The sequence below is a fragment of the Adiantum capillus-veneris genome, chromosome 6, assembly GCF_014529385.1.
Source record: "Adiantum capillus-veneris isolate H3 chromosome 6, ASM1452938v2, whole genome shotgun sequence".
Taxonomy (NCBI): domain Eukaryota; kingdom Viridiplantae; phylum Streptophyta; class Polypodiopsida; order Polypodiales; family Pteridaceae; genus Adiantum; species Adiantum capillus-veneris.
In genome coordinates, this window is record NC_140936.1 from 51,761,976 (window position 1) to 51,774,261 (window position 12,286).

General features: G+C 45.9%; 1 protein-coding gene across 1 annotated transcript; it reads right to left on the reverse strand.

Moving 5' to 3' along the window:
* Positions 1-3,312: 3,312 nt before the first annotated feature.
* On the reverse strand, positions 3,313-7,990 carry LOC147455501 (pentatricopeptide repeat-containing protein At4g13650-like). Its single transcript, XM_086514261.1, has one exon. The coding sequence runs from the start codon at positions 7,771-7,773 to the stop codon at positions 5,320-5,322; it is 2,454 nt and encodes an 817-aa protein (XP_086370387.1). The 5' UTR covers positions 7,774-7,990; the 3' UTR covers positions 3,313-5,319.
* Between the last annotated feature and the right edge of the window lie 4,296 nt (positions 7,991-12,286).

Genomic DNA, 12,286 nt, shown 5'->3' on the forward strand with positions numbered 1-12,286 from the left:
CACCCACAAGGCATCTCTGAAGCTCTCGGCATAAGCGGTCCCTCTAGCACTGAAACTGGGCCCACCTAAACCCCGTACATTCCATGAGACAATCCTCATGGGATCAGTGAGAGAAGACCGATGTTGCAACAACAACCAATCTTGCTATCTTCGAGGCCGGTTTGGATGGGGAGTAAGCTACATCCGAGCGACCTCTAGATAAACGCATTTAAAGTGACTGTCCCACCTAGGCCCACGCAGAGCGTGCAGTCCATAGGGCTAATCTTCTGTTCAAGAATCCTCATGTACAAATACATAGCAAGGGGGGCTCTGAGTGTCAGTAAACAAGTGCACCACAATGTGTCTGCAACCTGCTGTATTCGGTGGCGTCACACTAAACATGGCTAGAGGCCAAAGTGTGTATCAAATCTGTCACCCCCAGGTCCCTTGTGTTGTGTGAGAGCTCAATAGCCTAGACCTGGAGCCAGTCAAGAACTGTGTGCAATGTCCACTCTGTATGATCCTTGCCGCACAGTGGAAAGGAGAAACCTATCGATGTATCCAAAGCCTCAGTGCCTCAGGCTGCTAGAAAGAGGACGTGAACTCGAACGCAAGCTTTCTCCAGGTCAAGAGAAGGGTCACCAGGAAGCGTGAGAAGGGTCACCAAGGAAGCATGTGAAACTGGTCAAACCGCGAGGGATTGCTGCAAAAGGAGAGGTCTGAACCAGAAGTGGCGTCTTCCTTAGGTGTCAGGTTGTCCCTTTCGAGCCATGCGACTCGTAGCAAAAGCACTACCAAGAGATCGTCTCGCTGCGGATGTGTGTTCAGTCCCCTGAGTCTCAGTGTGGGATGGGGTGGGTGATGAGGTTGAGGGCCCACCGGGGAGATAGGAGGAGCGGGAGATGGGGTAGAGGTGGGGGAGGAGGCCGCAAAGGTGGAGAGGGGGGAGGTGTTGGAGGTGCTAGAGCTGGTGGAGGGGGGCTCCTTAAGGGGCTCCTACTGGAGGGGGTCAAAACGGTTCCTTGTCGGAACACGATGCTGCTGAGCTGCAGAAGGTCGGCCACCAGGGGGCAGTGTGGCGAGCCCGTCCTTGTCGATCGCAGTCAGACACTAGATGTCAGCCATCAGCTGGCTAATCGTTGGCCTCTGTCGAGGTACCAACCTGTTTGTCCTGAGTACCTGTCTGATGGGCATGCTCAGCCTTGGGAGGCTAGGCATGCGTTGTGGGTCGAGATCTCCTTCGAGGATAGGCCTTCGCTAAGTGGCTCATCTGCCTGCAAATGAAGCATCGGTTCAAGAGTCCTGAATACTCCACCGTTACATCTCCCACTCGCCCTAGGTAGAAGGATCACCTTCGGGAGAGTATGAGTGTCACGAACCAGAACGCGAAGGCCCACCGGCAGCCTTGGTTGCGCCATGCGCGGGGTCTCCAAGACTGTCCCGATCTCGGAACCAATCCTGAAAAGAAGCGGTAGGTATTCCCTCCTCAGGCCAGGGAAGGAGACCGAAATAGGCAAGTTTGTCTCGTCTACAAGAACATCCAATGATGGATCGAACCCTTGGCACCACTATCGGAAATAAGCTATGACTGCTTGGATGGCCAACGGGCTCATCCGGATGACCTTGGCCACCATCTCGGGAGTCTCGAACTCTATCTGATAGTATCTCTACCCAAGAAGCTAGATGTCAATGATCTTCCCCACCTCTGCTAGAAGGCGGGCCTGCAGAAGGTCGTGTACCTCTCCTCGACTGGGACGGCTGCCAATAATCTTCCAGATGACAGAGGTGGAAGGCGCTCCACCTCTGCTGCGAGGCTCGCTTACTCTGCGGCGACAGAGCAAGTCACATGGTGGGCTCGGCGGGGTCGGATGAGGAGGCTTCATCTAAGTCCCTTTGTGGCAGAGCACGAGCTTTTATTTGTGTTTGCTACTGCTGATGAACGGAGTGTCGATGCCCCTTACTTGTACTAAAGACCTCCCTTAGAAGGAGAGGCCGTAACAAGGTAGCGGAATCAACACGGCGAGAGCCAAGGGAAAATGGGGAGGGGATGGGAAGGGAGGGTAGGTCAGCGGGCAGATTGGAGGGGGAGGGGAGAGTGCAAAAGGCTATGGGGCTGTGGGCGAGGCGAAAGGGGAGACAGGAGGGCAACGCGAGCAATGAGGGGAGGGAACGATGGGGGCAATGGCGTGGAGGTGAAGGCTGCAGGTAGGAAAGCGGAGGGAGGTGCACAGGGGTGAGGAGCATAGCAGCGAGTGTTCCAATGGCAGACCATAACTTTGCTCTTCCTCATTGCCTGGCAAAGAACTCTTTCCGAAACATCGTTTCAAACTCTGCACAAGCGGCAAGACGAGTGGTCAAACTCATCCACCACTCGTACGTCTTGTCACTCAATACAAAACTAGCCTCTATGGGCTACTCAGGGTGCTTTTGCAACACATAAATATCCAACCACTTCACTAAGAACATGTTTACAGAATCTTTGTTTCTCCCCCTTTCCTCGCCTCCAATAGGTGATTTTAAATCCTTGAGTAGAGTCGGGGTTGTCTCTACAGACGGTTTCGCAGGCGCATCGGCTTGACCCCATAACTACGGGTGAGGCTACACTCACTCGTACCATAAGTGCTCTCTTACTCCGAGGAAGAAGAGATGCCACTGAAGCGATTGTCACTGTGTCTGAACGTGTGGAGATGCTTTGCAGCATCGTGACTACATCAGCATGTACTCTTTCTAAGGTCTTTCTAAGGTGGTCAACTTAGCATTAAAATATTTGAATATCCCACTAGAGAGCTCCATCTCCATAAAGATATTGACAGGGTCGGCCAAGTCATAATCCTGATCATCATCCTCCAAGGGTTCTTCGTCGTACCCCTCGGCGATGTCAGTCTCCATAAACTTTGACTCATCGTCCCAAAGTGGGTCAGGTGGGTCGGCGGCCTCTACAAGGGCGCCAAGTCCAAAGACAAGGTCTACAGCCATGAATGGCATTGACGGATCACGTGAAGTGATCGAGAAACGAGATCCATAGCGGAAAAGTACATGGCATCTACGGCCAGATAGTTTGGTTGAGGTTAAGCCTGCAACCATCGACAACAAACCCAAAAACCTTAGAGGGCTAGAAGGTGATGGGACACACTATGACGTGCAATCTTTTTTTTTGGATGTTTTGGCAATTGAATAAACTAAACTCCAAAACAATCAAGGATTTACACTCAAACAATAAAAGAAATGAGCATTAATGGAATACAGTAGTCACCCCTCTCGGATGCGTGGAAGTCGACGATGCAAATTTGATGGAGCACATAAGTCGGCGGGGCTCGAACACGGCGATCCAGGTACCTCGTAATCAAATCCAATGAGTCAATGATGTAGCTGTAGCCGCGCTGCCCGCGCAACAAGTTTTCTTGAAGATATATAGTTGCTTCCAGTACAGTCAACTCTAGGGTCCACCAAAAATCCCTTGTCTAATCCCTTGACGATGGATCGAAGTCTCAGTAATGCTAAAGACTAGATGCCCTAAAATTAAGCAACGATCTGGTCTCTCGAGCAAGAATTGAAGTACACCCAAAATCTGTCCCCCACAGAAGGCATGCAAGTTAGGTGGAATAGGCTCATCAATCTCTCTCATACGAGCAGAACCCCTCTACGGATCCATAGGTAGCTCCAATAACCTTAATGGAGCATCTGACCAACAATCTAAAGTCTAGCACAATCAATGTGAGCCCTCTCGCCTAGCAGACGCCGCTCTGAATTTGTCACATATGCATTCCATACAAGTGGCTGCCTCACTACCTCCTCGACACAAGAAGGCTCTCTCTCTCTCTCTCTCTCTCTCTCTCTCTCATGTACACACACACACCACATCCTAGTTTGTGCCCAAAACTAGGTGGTGTCCCTACTATTTCTACTTTATCTTCTGTGTTTGTGTCGTGATGAGGCCCAACTCCATTGAGTACCACCAGTATACGTGGCAATCATGCTGGAACAAGTGAACACCTACACTTCAGGTCATTCTTCAATGCAATTACAAAGTGTCAATGAGCAAGTAACTCTTCAATGTTCCAAAATTTTGATGAAGCCTATTTCATGTCCAATGAACGTTGCCTTGAAACAAATAATTGTCATCAGGCAAAGCCAAAGAATAAAGAATCAAAGAATAGACAGTGAGTCCCCAACCAAGTCAATTCTGAGGTATTGGACATAAGCTCAAAAAGAAGCTACCAGTCAAGCATTCCAATGGTTTTTCTTAACATGAGGCTTCAGGTTTCTCTGCTAGTGCACTTGCTACAACTTTCCAGTGTGCCATGATTAATAGTCCTGCACATTATCCAGCAGTCAGCCTGAGGATACATTCACTATACTTACTTCAGAGCAACTAGGTCATGCATAACGCAGTTCTCGACACAGCAGTAATACGCACAGTTGGAGAGTAACCTGGGCAGGAGAAGGCACAGAAGGAGAGGGATCTGCAATAACGCAACGGATCTGAAGTGACATTGGCATAAGAGAGATTGGATTTGTGGCTTGCACCTTGCCTTCAATATGATTGAGCCAGAAGCAATCTCATGTTGGATGAACCTTCAGAACTAAACGCATTTTGCCAGCTTACTCTGCCTTTGATTGAGGGTGCAGACAAACATGTAGATGCCGGGATGACTGGGTGCCATATTGTGGCATTGCCAAGTGATATCTGGGTTCAGACTGAACAAGCGGTGCTACTGCCCCATAGATGCTCCACCCTCCCCCATTCATATTGAGAAGACATAAAAGCTGACAGGTTACACACTAACCAATAGATGCACAGATTTTCATTCACCAATTGTGACGATGCCCAATCGCAAATTTCTCTGCTGAACACTGCAGACAATCTTCATTTCCGAGAGAAAGAGGGGAGGAAGGATATTGCCCAACAGCTTGGTGGGACTGGAAAAGAGTCTCCCTTTGGACCAATCTGAGTGCACAAGCAGGGATGCATGCCCTGCTCTTCCTTCTCCTTTGTGCAGTCTGAATGCTGCATAAGTGCAATCATTGGTTCACCTGAAGAGCCCTGATATAAAAGATACCGATCCCGCATGCCAATGCTCGTGTCATAGCCATCACCTGCAAAACTCGAGTGAGAACTTTAAGCTTGTGCAGAACAGCCCCACTGGCCCCACATGGTGTGCATGTCCAACCTCTTCACTACTTTTCCATCTCCCCACCCTGGTTTTCAACATACCTTGGAACATTTCAGGGATCAGGGTTCCCACCACCCCCGGAATCCTGAGGAGTATGAGAACATTGTCACATTCATTCATTTTAAAATTTTCATGCAGCTTCGGTGTCCCTGTTGCCATTGTCCTTTCACTCGATTTCCACTGATCTAGCGGCTGCATATCTATGTGTATCGAGTAGCAACTGAAAAGGTGCTGCACTATGTGGTCTAAGCTGATGAGCTTTCTCTGCAGCATGTGTTGCAAGTTCCACATTGCCGTATAGTCTACATGCACTCAACAAAGACATCCATAATGAAGCACTCGGTTCAACCCGCATTTTCTGTATTAGGTTGTGAGCTTCATCAAATCGCCCTACACGACTAAGGAGGTCAACCATGCAAGCGTAATGTTTCACTGAAGGTTTAATACCATGCTGATGACTCAAGGTGTCAAAAAAGAAGTAGCCCTCCTTGACGAGGCCTGCATGGCTACAAGCAGACAGAATACTTAAAAGGGTGATATGATTCAAGCAAATGCCTTCTGCACTCATTTGGTCTGAAAGTACAAGAGCTTTTTTGCCGTGGCCATGTCGCGCATATGCAGTTATCAAAGCACCCCAAGCTCCAACGTCCCGTTTAACCAACCGTCTTAGCACAACATGGGCACAATCAAGATTTCCACATTTCCCATACATATCAATGAGAGCACTAGCCATGAAACAACTAGAATCAAGAGCCATATTAAGAATCATAACATGAAATTGTTTGCCCTGTTGAAAGGCTCCTTCACTAGCAGACGCATCCAGGACACTTATATAAGTTGCCTCATTCGGAATTACACCTTCCACTGTCATTTGAGAAAAAAGTGTTAATCCCTCTTCAATGCAATTATTTTTCACACATTCTGTAATCATTGTGTTCCAATTAACGGCATTATCCTTTGGAATATCCTTGAATATTTGGTGTGCCATCTCTAATGCCCCACATTTTCCATACATGTGTACTATAGTGTTTGCCATTACTGCATCATGCTTGAAGCCCATGGCTATCATCTGGCAGTGGAGTTGTCTGCCTTTGGTGGAGTTTCCAGCAATACTTATTGCATTGAAAAGAGCTAATAATGTTACATGATTAGGAGAAAAACCTTCGCAGTGCATTTGATTGTATAAATTTACAGCATTCTCATGTAGCTCCTGTTGTACGTAACCTGTAATGATTGCTGTCCAAGATATAACATCTTTCTGTGGTACATTGTCGAACACATGTTGTGCATCATCCAAACATTTGCACTTTGCATACATATCAATAAGGCCATTTGCCAATGATAAATCTGGAAGTATCCCTGCTTTCGCAACACAAGCATGTAATTCTCTGGCTTTTTCTACGGCCTCTAGGCTCCCACACACATTACACATGCTCAAGAAGGTTACCTTGTTGGGACAAACACATTCTCTTCTCATTCTGTCGAAAATCTCAAAAGCCTCTTTCATCAACCCCTGTTTAGTATTTGCTTTGAGAATCACATTCCACATGACCACATCTGACTTTGACGTCCTTTCAAAGCAACTCATGGCACTTTCCATGCTCTCACACTTGGTGTACATGTCTATGACCGTGCTACACAAAATTGCATTTGTTTTGAAATCCATATCCTCGATCAAAGCATGTAACTGCCTGCCCGTCTCGAAATAATCTGCCTTGCTGCATGCGCTTAAAATACTGACGAATGTCATCTCACTAGGGTGGATGCCTTCCTGCTGCATTTGCCAGAAAAGTTGGAATGCACTCTCAGCAGAACCCTGCTTGCCATATGCTGCAATCATTGCATTCCAAGAAATGGCATCGCGCTCTGTTATTTTGCTGAATACATGCCATGCATCCTCTAAACTACCACACTTACTGTAGACCTTGATGAGAACATTATCAGTGTAAGTGTTAGACTTTTCACTCACAATACAAATATCCATATGTAACTGCTGACAACATTTGAAGTCTTCTACCTTGGCACATGCATTGAGAGTGCTCGTGAAGGTGACATCATTAGGTTCTACACCACGGCCATACATCAATCTGTATAATTTCATGGCATCATGCGCATATCCATGCTTCGTATAGCCGGCTATCATAGCATTGCATGACACAACATCAAGCACAATCGATCTGTCAAAAACTATGTGAGCGTCCTCCAAAGCCCCACAGGTTGCATACATATTGATAAGAGTGCTAGTTACATAGGAACTTGGCTCTGCAACATTCATGACATAAATTGCATGAATTTGCATGCCCAGATGTAGATTTTCTAAAGTGATGCAAGCACTCAAGGTAATGGAGATAGTGTAGGCATTTAACATTGTACCACTGCTGCACATAAATTGAAAAGCTTTGAAGGCTGCTTTGGGCTGACCTTGTTCGAGGAAGTATCTGATCCTTTCATTCCCATGTTGATGGGACGAACCGTTGTCATCAAGCAGTCTGGCAGCATGGGTATGCATCGTCTTGAATGTTCCAGAAAACCTACGTGCGGAGACCGGATGACACTGAATGCTGGCAAACAAGAGTGCGTACAAAGAGCTACATCTCTGCATTAAAGTAATGCGCGCCATTTCAAACGGAGTTTCCAGCAGCTAGATCCTGTGTTTTCCTCGAGAATTGGCTGTCTGCTTCCAAGGACTTCCATCTCCATGGCGTGCCCTTCGTGAGCTTCAACTTTTGAGTTACTGCTGCATCCTCGGAGGAGGAGTGAGGGATTCACCGGCAGGATCTCAGGGGCACAGTAAACGCAGATTGGAACCTGCGACCTCTCGCGGGGGGGGATTTTTTTTTAAAACCATAACAAGGCGCGAGATGTATTATATTAAAGAAAGAGCAAAATTACAAAATATGAGTGTCCTGAGACCAAGGTGACTAATAAATACAACGCCAAAAAACTGTTGAATGGTAATAGAACCATGAGCTTGTATACAATGAGCTCGCAATGAGTTACTGTTGTGTCTGGTATACACAGACAGCTCCAAAACTAAACACAGCATCACTTCCATCTTAGTCATTAGGCAGGTTGTTGATCAGTTCCTCTATATTTGTGACCAGCCTCAACCCAGTAGCATATAGCTCAGCAATCTTAACTCCATCTTCCTTGCATTCCTCCATCATCTGATGCAGGTGGTCATTGGACCCCTTCAGGAGGACCTCGTCAATTTTGTTGAGATTAGCACCATTGTAAAGCCCCAGGCAGTCATTAAGGACTTTGTAGCTCACCTTGTAAATACGACATTGGTCTAGCTTCAATTGGTGTACCTGCAGGTTGACATTAGAAAATAATTTTCTCAGACTATTGGTCTATGTTGTTCCTATCTTTCCACACAATCCATAGAAACTCAGCTCTGATTCTGTTCCACAACGCAGCAAAGGTTTTGATCGACTCTCCTAAAAGCAATTGTTTCCAATTTGCGGTGTAACCGAGGGCAGTTATCAATTGTGACAATATTTTGCTTGACCTAGGGTAGATGATAAAAAGATGAGGGATGTCCTCTATGATTCTACTGCACCTACAACAGATACCATTGTTGATGTTAACATCCTTCATTCTCTTGCTTGTCCATGTTGCTTTGTGTAGTAGCAACCATAGAAGGATAGAATGTTTGGCCTGAATTCCTCTGTCCCATAAATTTTTGAATTTAAAGTGCCACTGTTTCCTGTCATAATTTGTGCGCCATCTCCTATTCAACGTGACATGCAGGGTTCCTCAAGAGCTGGAGGTAAGCTAGGTGGGTGGGACAGTTTGAATCCCCCTTTCCAGTACAGGGCTTTAGGTGATAGTTGGTCTCCGCAGGATAATGTCCATATTTGGTCTTGAGGAAACAAAGACCTTCTTGTGATGATTAACATAAGTTCCCATGGCTGTAACCTGTGTGCCTGGTTATTAGTTCAGCATCCGTTAACCACCGGTGATCCTGAGTGTGTCACAGGTCTTTCCACGTTTTTATCCCTTTACTATGCATTCTCCTAGCTGACCTTAGCTGGTTCGTGCCTAGAGGGGGGATGGGGGGGAGGGACCACCATAAGGATTCTTCGACTCTGATGGGCCAGCTGAACTTGGACTCCCAGTTCACTTTTATCATTTGTCTGTATCTATTCCAAGCTCCCCATAATGTCTTCACTAACTCTGAACCCTGTGGGAGAGTAGGGAATGGGCTGAAAAATTTCGTGATCCAAGGCATATGTTTCCATCCTTTATGACCTTTGAGTTGAAACCCGTCAAGATGTCGAAATAAAAGTGTAGCCCATTCTTGTTCTGGGTTCTCAAGAGCCCTAAGAATAAGTTTGACTGATAGTTTGTCTGCCCATGAGGTAAGGTCAAAGAGCCCTAAGCCCCCTAATTCCTTGGGCAAACAACATAATTTCCATTTTACTTTGGCCAATCCTCTTTTGTTGGGATCCCCAAACCACAAGAAGTTCCTACATACTCTCGAAATATCTTCCAAGTGTGACTCAGGGGGTCTCCAGTACGACAGAAAAAATAAGACATACGCTGAGAGAAAATGTTTGACCACCATCCCCCTACCTGCTAGAGAGGCCTGAAAACCCATCCACCTGTTAAGTTTGGAAGCGAATCTTTCTTTGACCCAATTCCACCTCTGAGCTAGAGTGATTTTGAAGCACATAGGGATACCCAATAATCTAAAGATGGTTCCCTCTTGGATTACTGAACAACCCTGATCTAGGATCCATTTAGGAAGAGGTGCTCTGGCTTCTCTAATGCCAGTCTTCTCGTGATTGATTCTGGAGCCAGAGGCAGAGCAAAAGATGTTGAGACAGTCCCAAAATGCTTTAAGGAATTGTTCATCATACGGTTTAGTAGACCATTAGTGTCATCAGCAAACTGAGAGAGACATTGTTGATTACCATCAGGCAATTGCCTAGATTTTTGAGGTTTACTTTGTGTGCGCCTTTAATAAATGTCGGTTTTACTTAGTGTTAAGGTTCTCGTGTTACTCTCCTTACTCACCTACATTAAAGAGTTAATCGGGTAGAGGAGCCGAGTTCACAGTGCTTGGAGGAATGGGGGTGATTTTGCTGCGAGCCAATCAAAAATAGTCTCTCTTTCTCTCTCTGCCCTGTTCACATAGGGCAGTGGAAGTTTGTGACGGGGTAGCCACGTCAAGGAAGAGAAAATCTTTTTTTCTTCCACCATGCCCAGTCCCCCACCCCCACCCCCACCCTTTCCCCAGCCTATGGCGCATTGCCATGCAAGCAAAGGGAGCACATATGGCTACCACTTGGTGTGAATACTAGGGGGGCGGAAGAGTTGAGCTCCCATGTGTTCCGCCTGGAAGTGGTGGAAGGGTGCTTTTCTTCCACCCTTCCATTTTGAACCCATCCTTAGAGACACCAAAACTTGGGGAGAATTGTGAGCATTATATTGCACTATTTCAAGCATAAACTATGCAATAGGACACTACAGCAAATACCACGATGATAATGGTACTCTGCAAGCTAGGAACAATGAAGAATTTGGATTCGTGTGTAACAAAAGTGGGTTGTCTAAGGCGAAACCACCAGGAGTGCATTAAGACGCAACACGACCAACAAGGCTTGATTCTCAGATCCAACGGCCTCGAACCTATCTCACCTCCACTAGCCACACAAGCTCTCATGGAATGTTGCCTCTAAAGTGCCACAAAACTAGTTTAACATTTGGGAGTCGACGGGTCCCTAAATAGAGGCTATAGTAAAAGAATCAAAACAATGAGATGAAACTGGTTTATTTCATGTTGGTATCTTTAGATTTCTTCTTTATTTAGAGAAACTAGTTCTATGCTCTTTGTTTGTGTTCGAGTAAGGTCCTTAGCTCAACAAGATTGTTCACAAGGAATCATGAAAAGTGAATCAAAATCATTTTGTGTAAAGTGATTCCACCAGAAACTCCTTAACCCAAGAATATAAATTTCTTTGACTTGGGGTCAAGCTTGTTACACTTATTCTTAGGAAAGTGACAAAATGCTTCACAACCAAAATTGCAGTAGCAACTACTTCTGCCCAAAACTCTTCAAGTAAATTGGCATATATCTGACTTTCTTTAGTATTGTTCTATTCATCCTCTCTGCAATGCCATTTTGTGGAGGATTGTAAGGAGCAGTCAACTCGCATTTGATTCCATATTTGAAACCCTTTGCCACGTCAAAGAACCCTTTGATAACTGCCAAGAAGCATCTCCAAAAGAGGTATGATAACCCTCATCGCCACATTGCCCAGTGGTAATCAGACTTTTTGTTAAATTCGGAACCTGTCTCACATTCTTCAAAGTGAAGTTACAACCATTAGCAAAACCGCAATTGCACATCATTGGTGCCCATTATGTCACGTGCATAATTGTTTCCAAGATGGACTACATCTTTCATTGAAGCGTCATAAGTAGAAAACCATTCTCTACATGGAGTAACATGAAATGATGCACCAAAATCAATGATCCAATTTTGAAAGGTACTAGTGGAACTTGCAACTAATGTTACCATATACATGTGGTAGTGATGTGTGTGAACACACTAGGACCGCCGGGGCATTTTTTCCCTCTTTAGGAGGTTTTTTCCCTCGTGCATTGTATATACGCCCATCACTCTAGGGCTATCCATCTTTCCATTGCACACTAAGTAATACAGTCTCTATTGTGTGCCTTGAGCTTCCTTCGTCTTCTCCAAGCTGTGTGTGTTTCTCTCCAACCCTAATTCCAACAATTGGTATCAGAGCAGGTTGTGTCCTCTCGGGCTTAGTCGTCAGAGCTGCTCCAGTACACGCCCGCTCACCTTCTCAGATTTCAGTGAGCTTTGGCGAGCGTTCACAGGTCAACAAATATTTTGGGGGTCGTCGTAGAGCTTGGTTAGCTCAGATTTTTGATTTGGGCTCATTTTGGCCTCCGTTTCCACTACAAGAAGTACTACACAAGCTATTTTGTCATTTTGTGCAGAATTTCTATCAGTGCCGTTTTCTGCATAACAGGTGCCTTATAGTCTTCTACGGTTTGTGCTATATAGCACGGGTTGTTCCCGCTCCGTTTCTCCTATTTTCGGGCAGTTTTCACATCAGGTGCAGCATTTACCATGGCTGACAACAAAACAGATG

Excerpts from the sequence above, each read along its gene's own strand:
- LOC147455501 (XM_086514261.1), bottom strand. The coding sequence starts at position 7,773 with ATGGCGCGCATTACTTTAATGCAGAGATGTAGCTCTTTGTACGCACTC.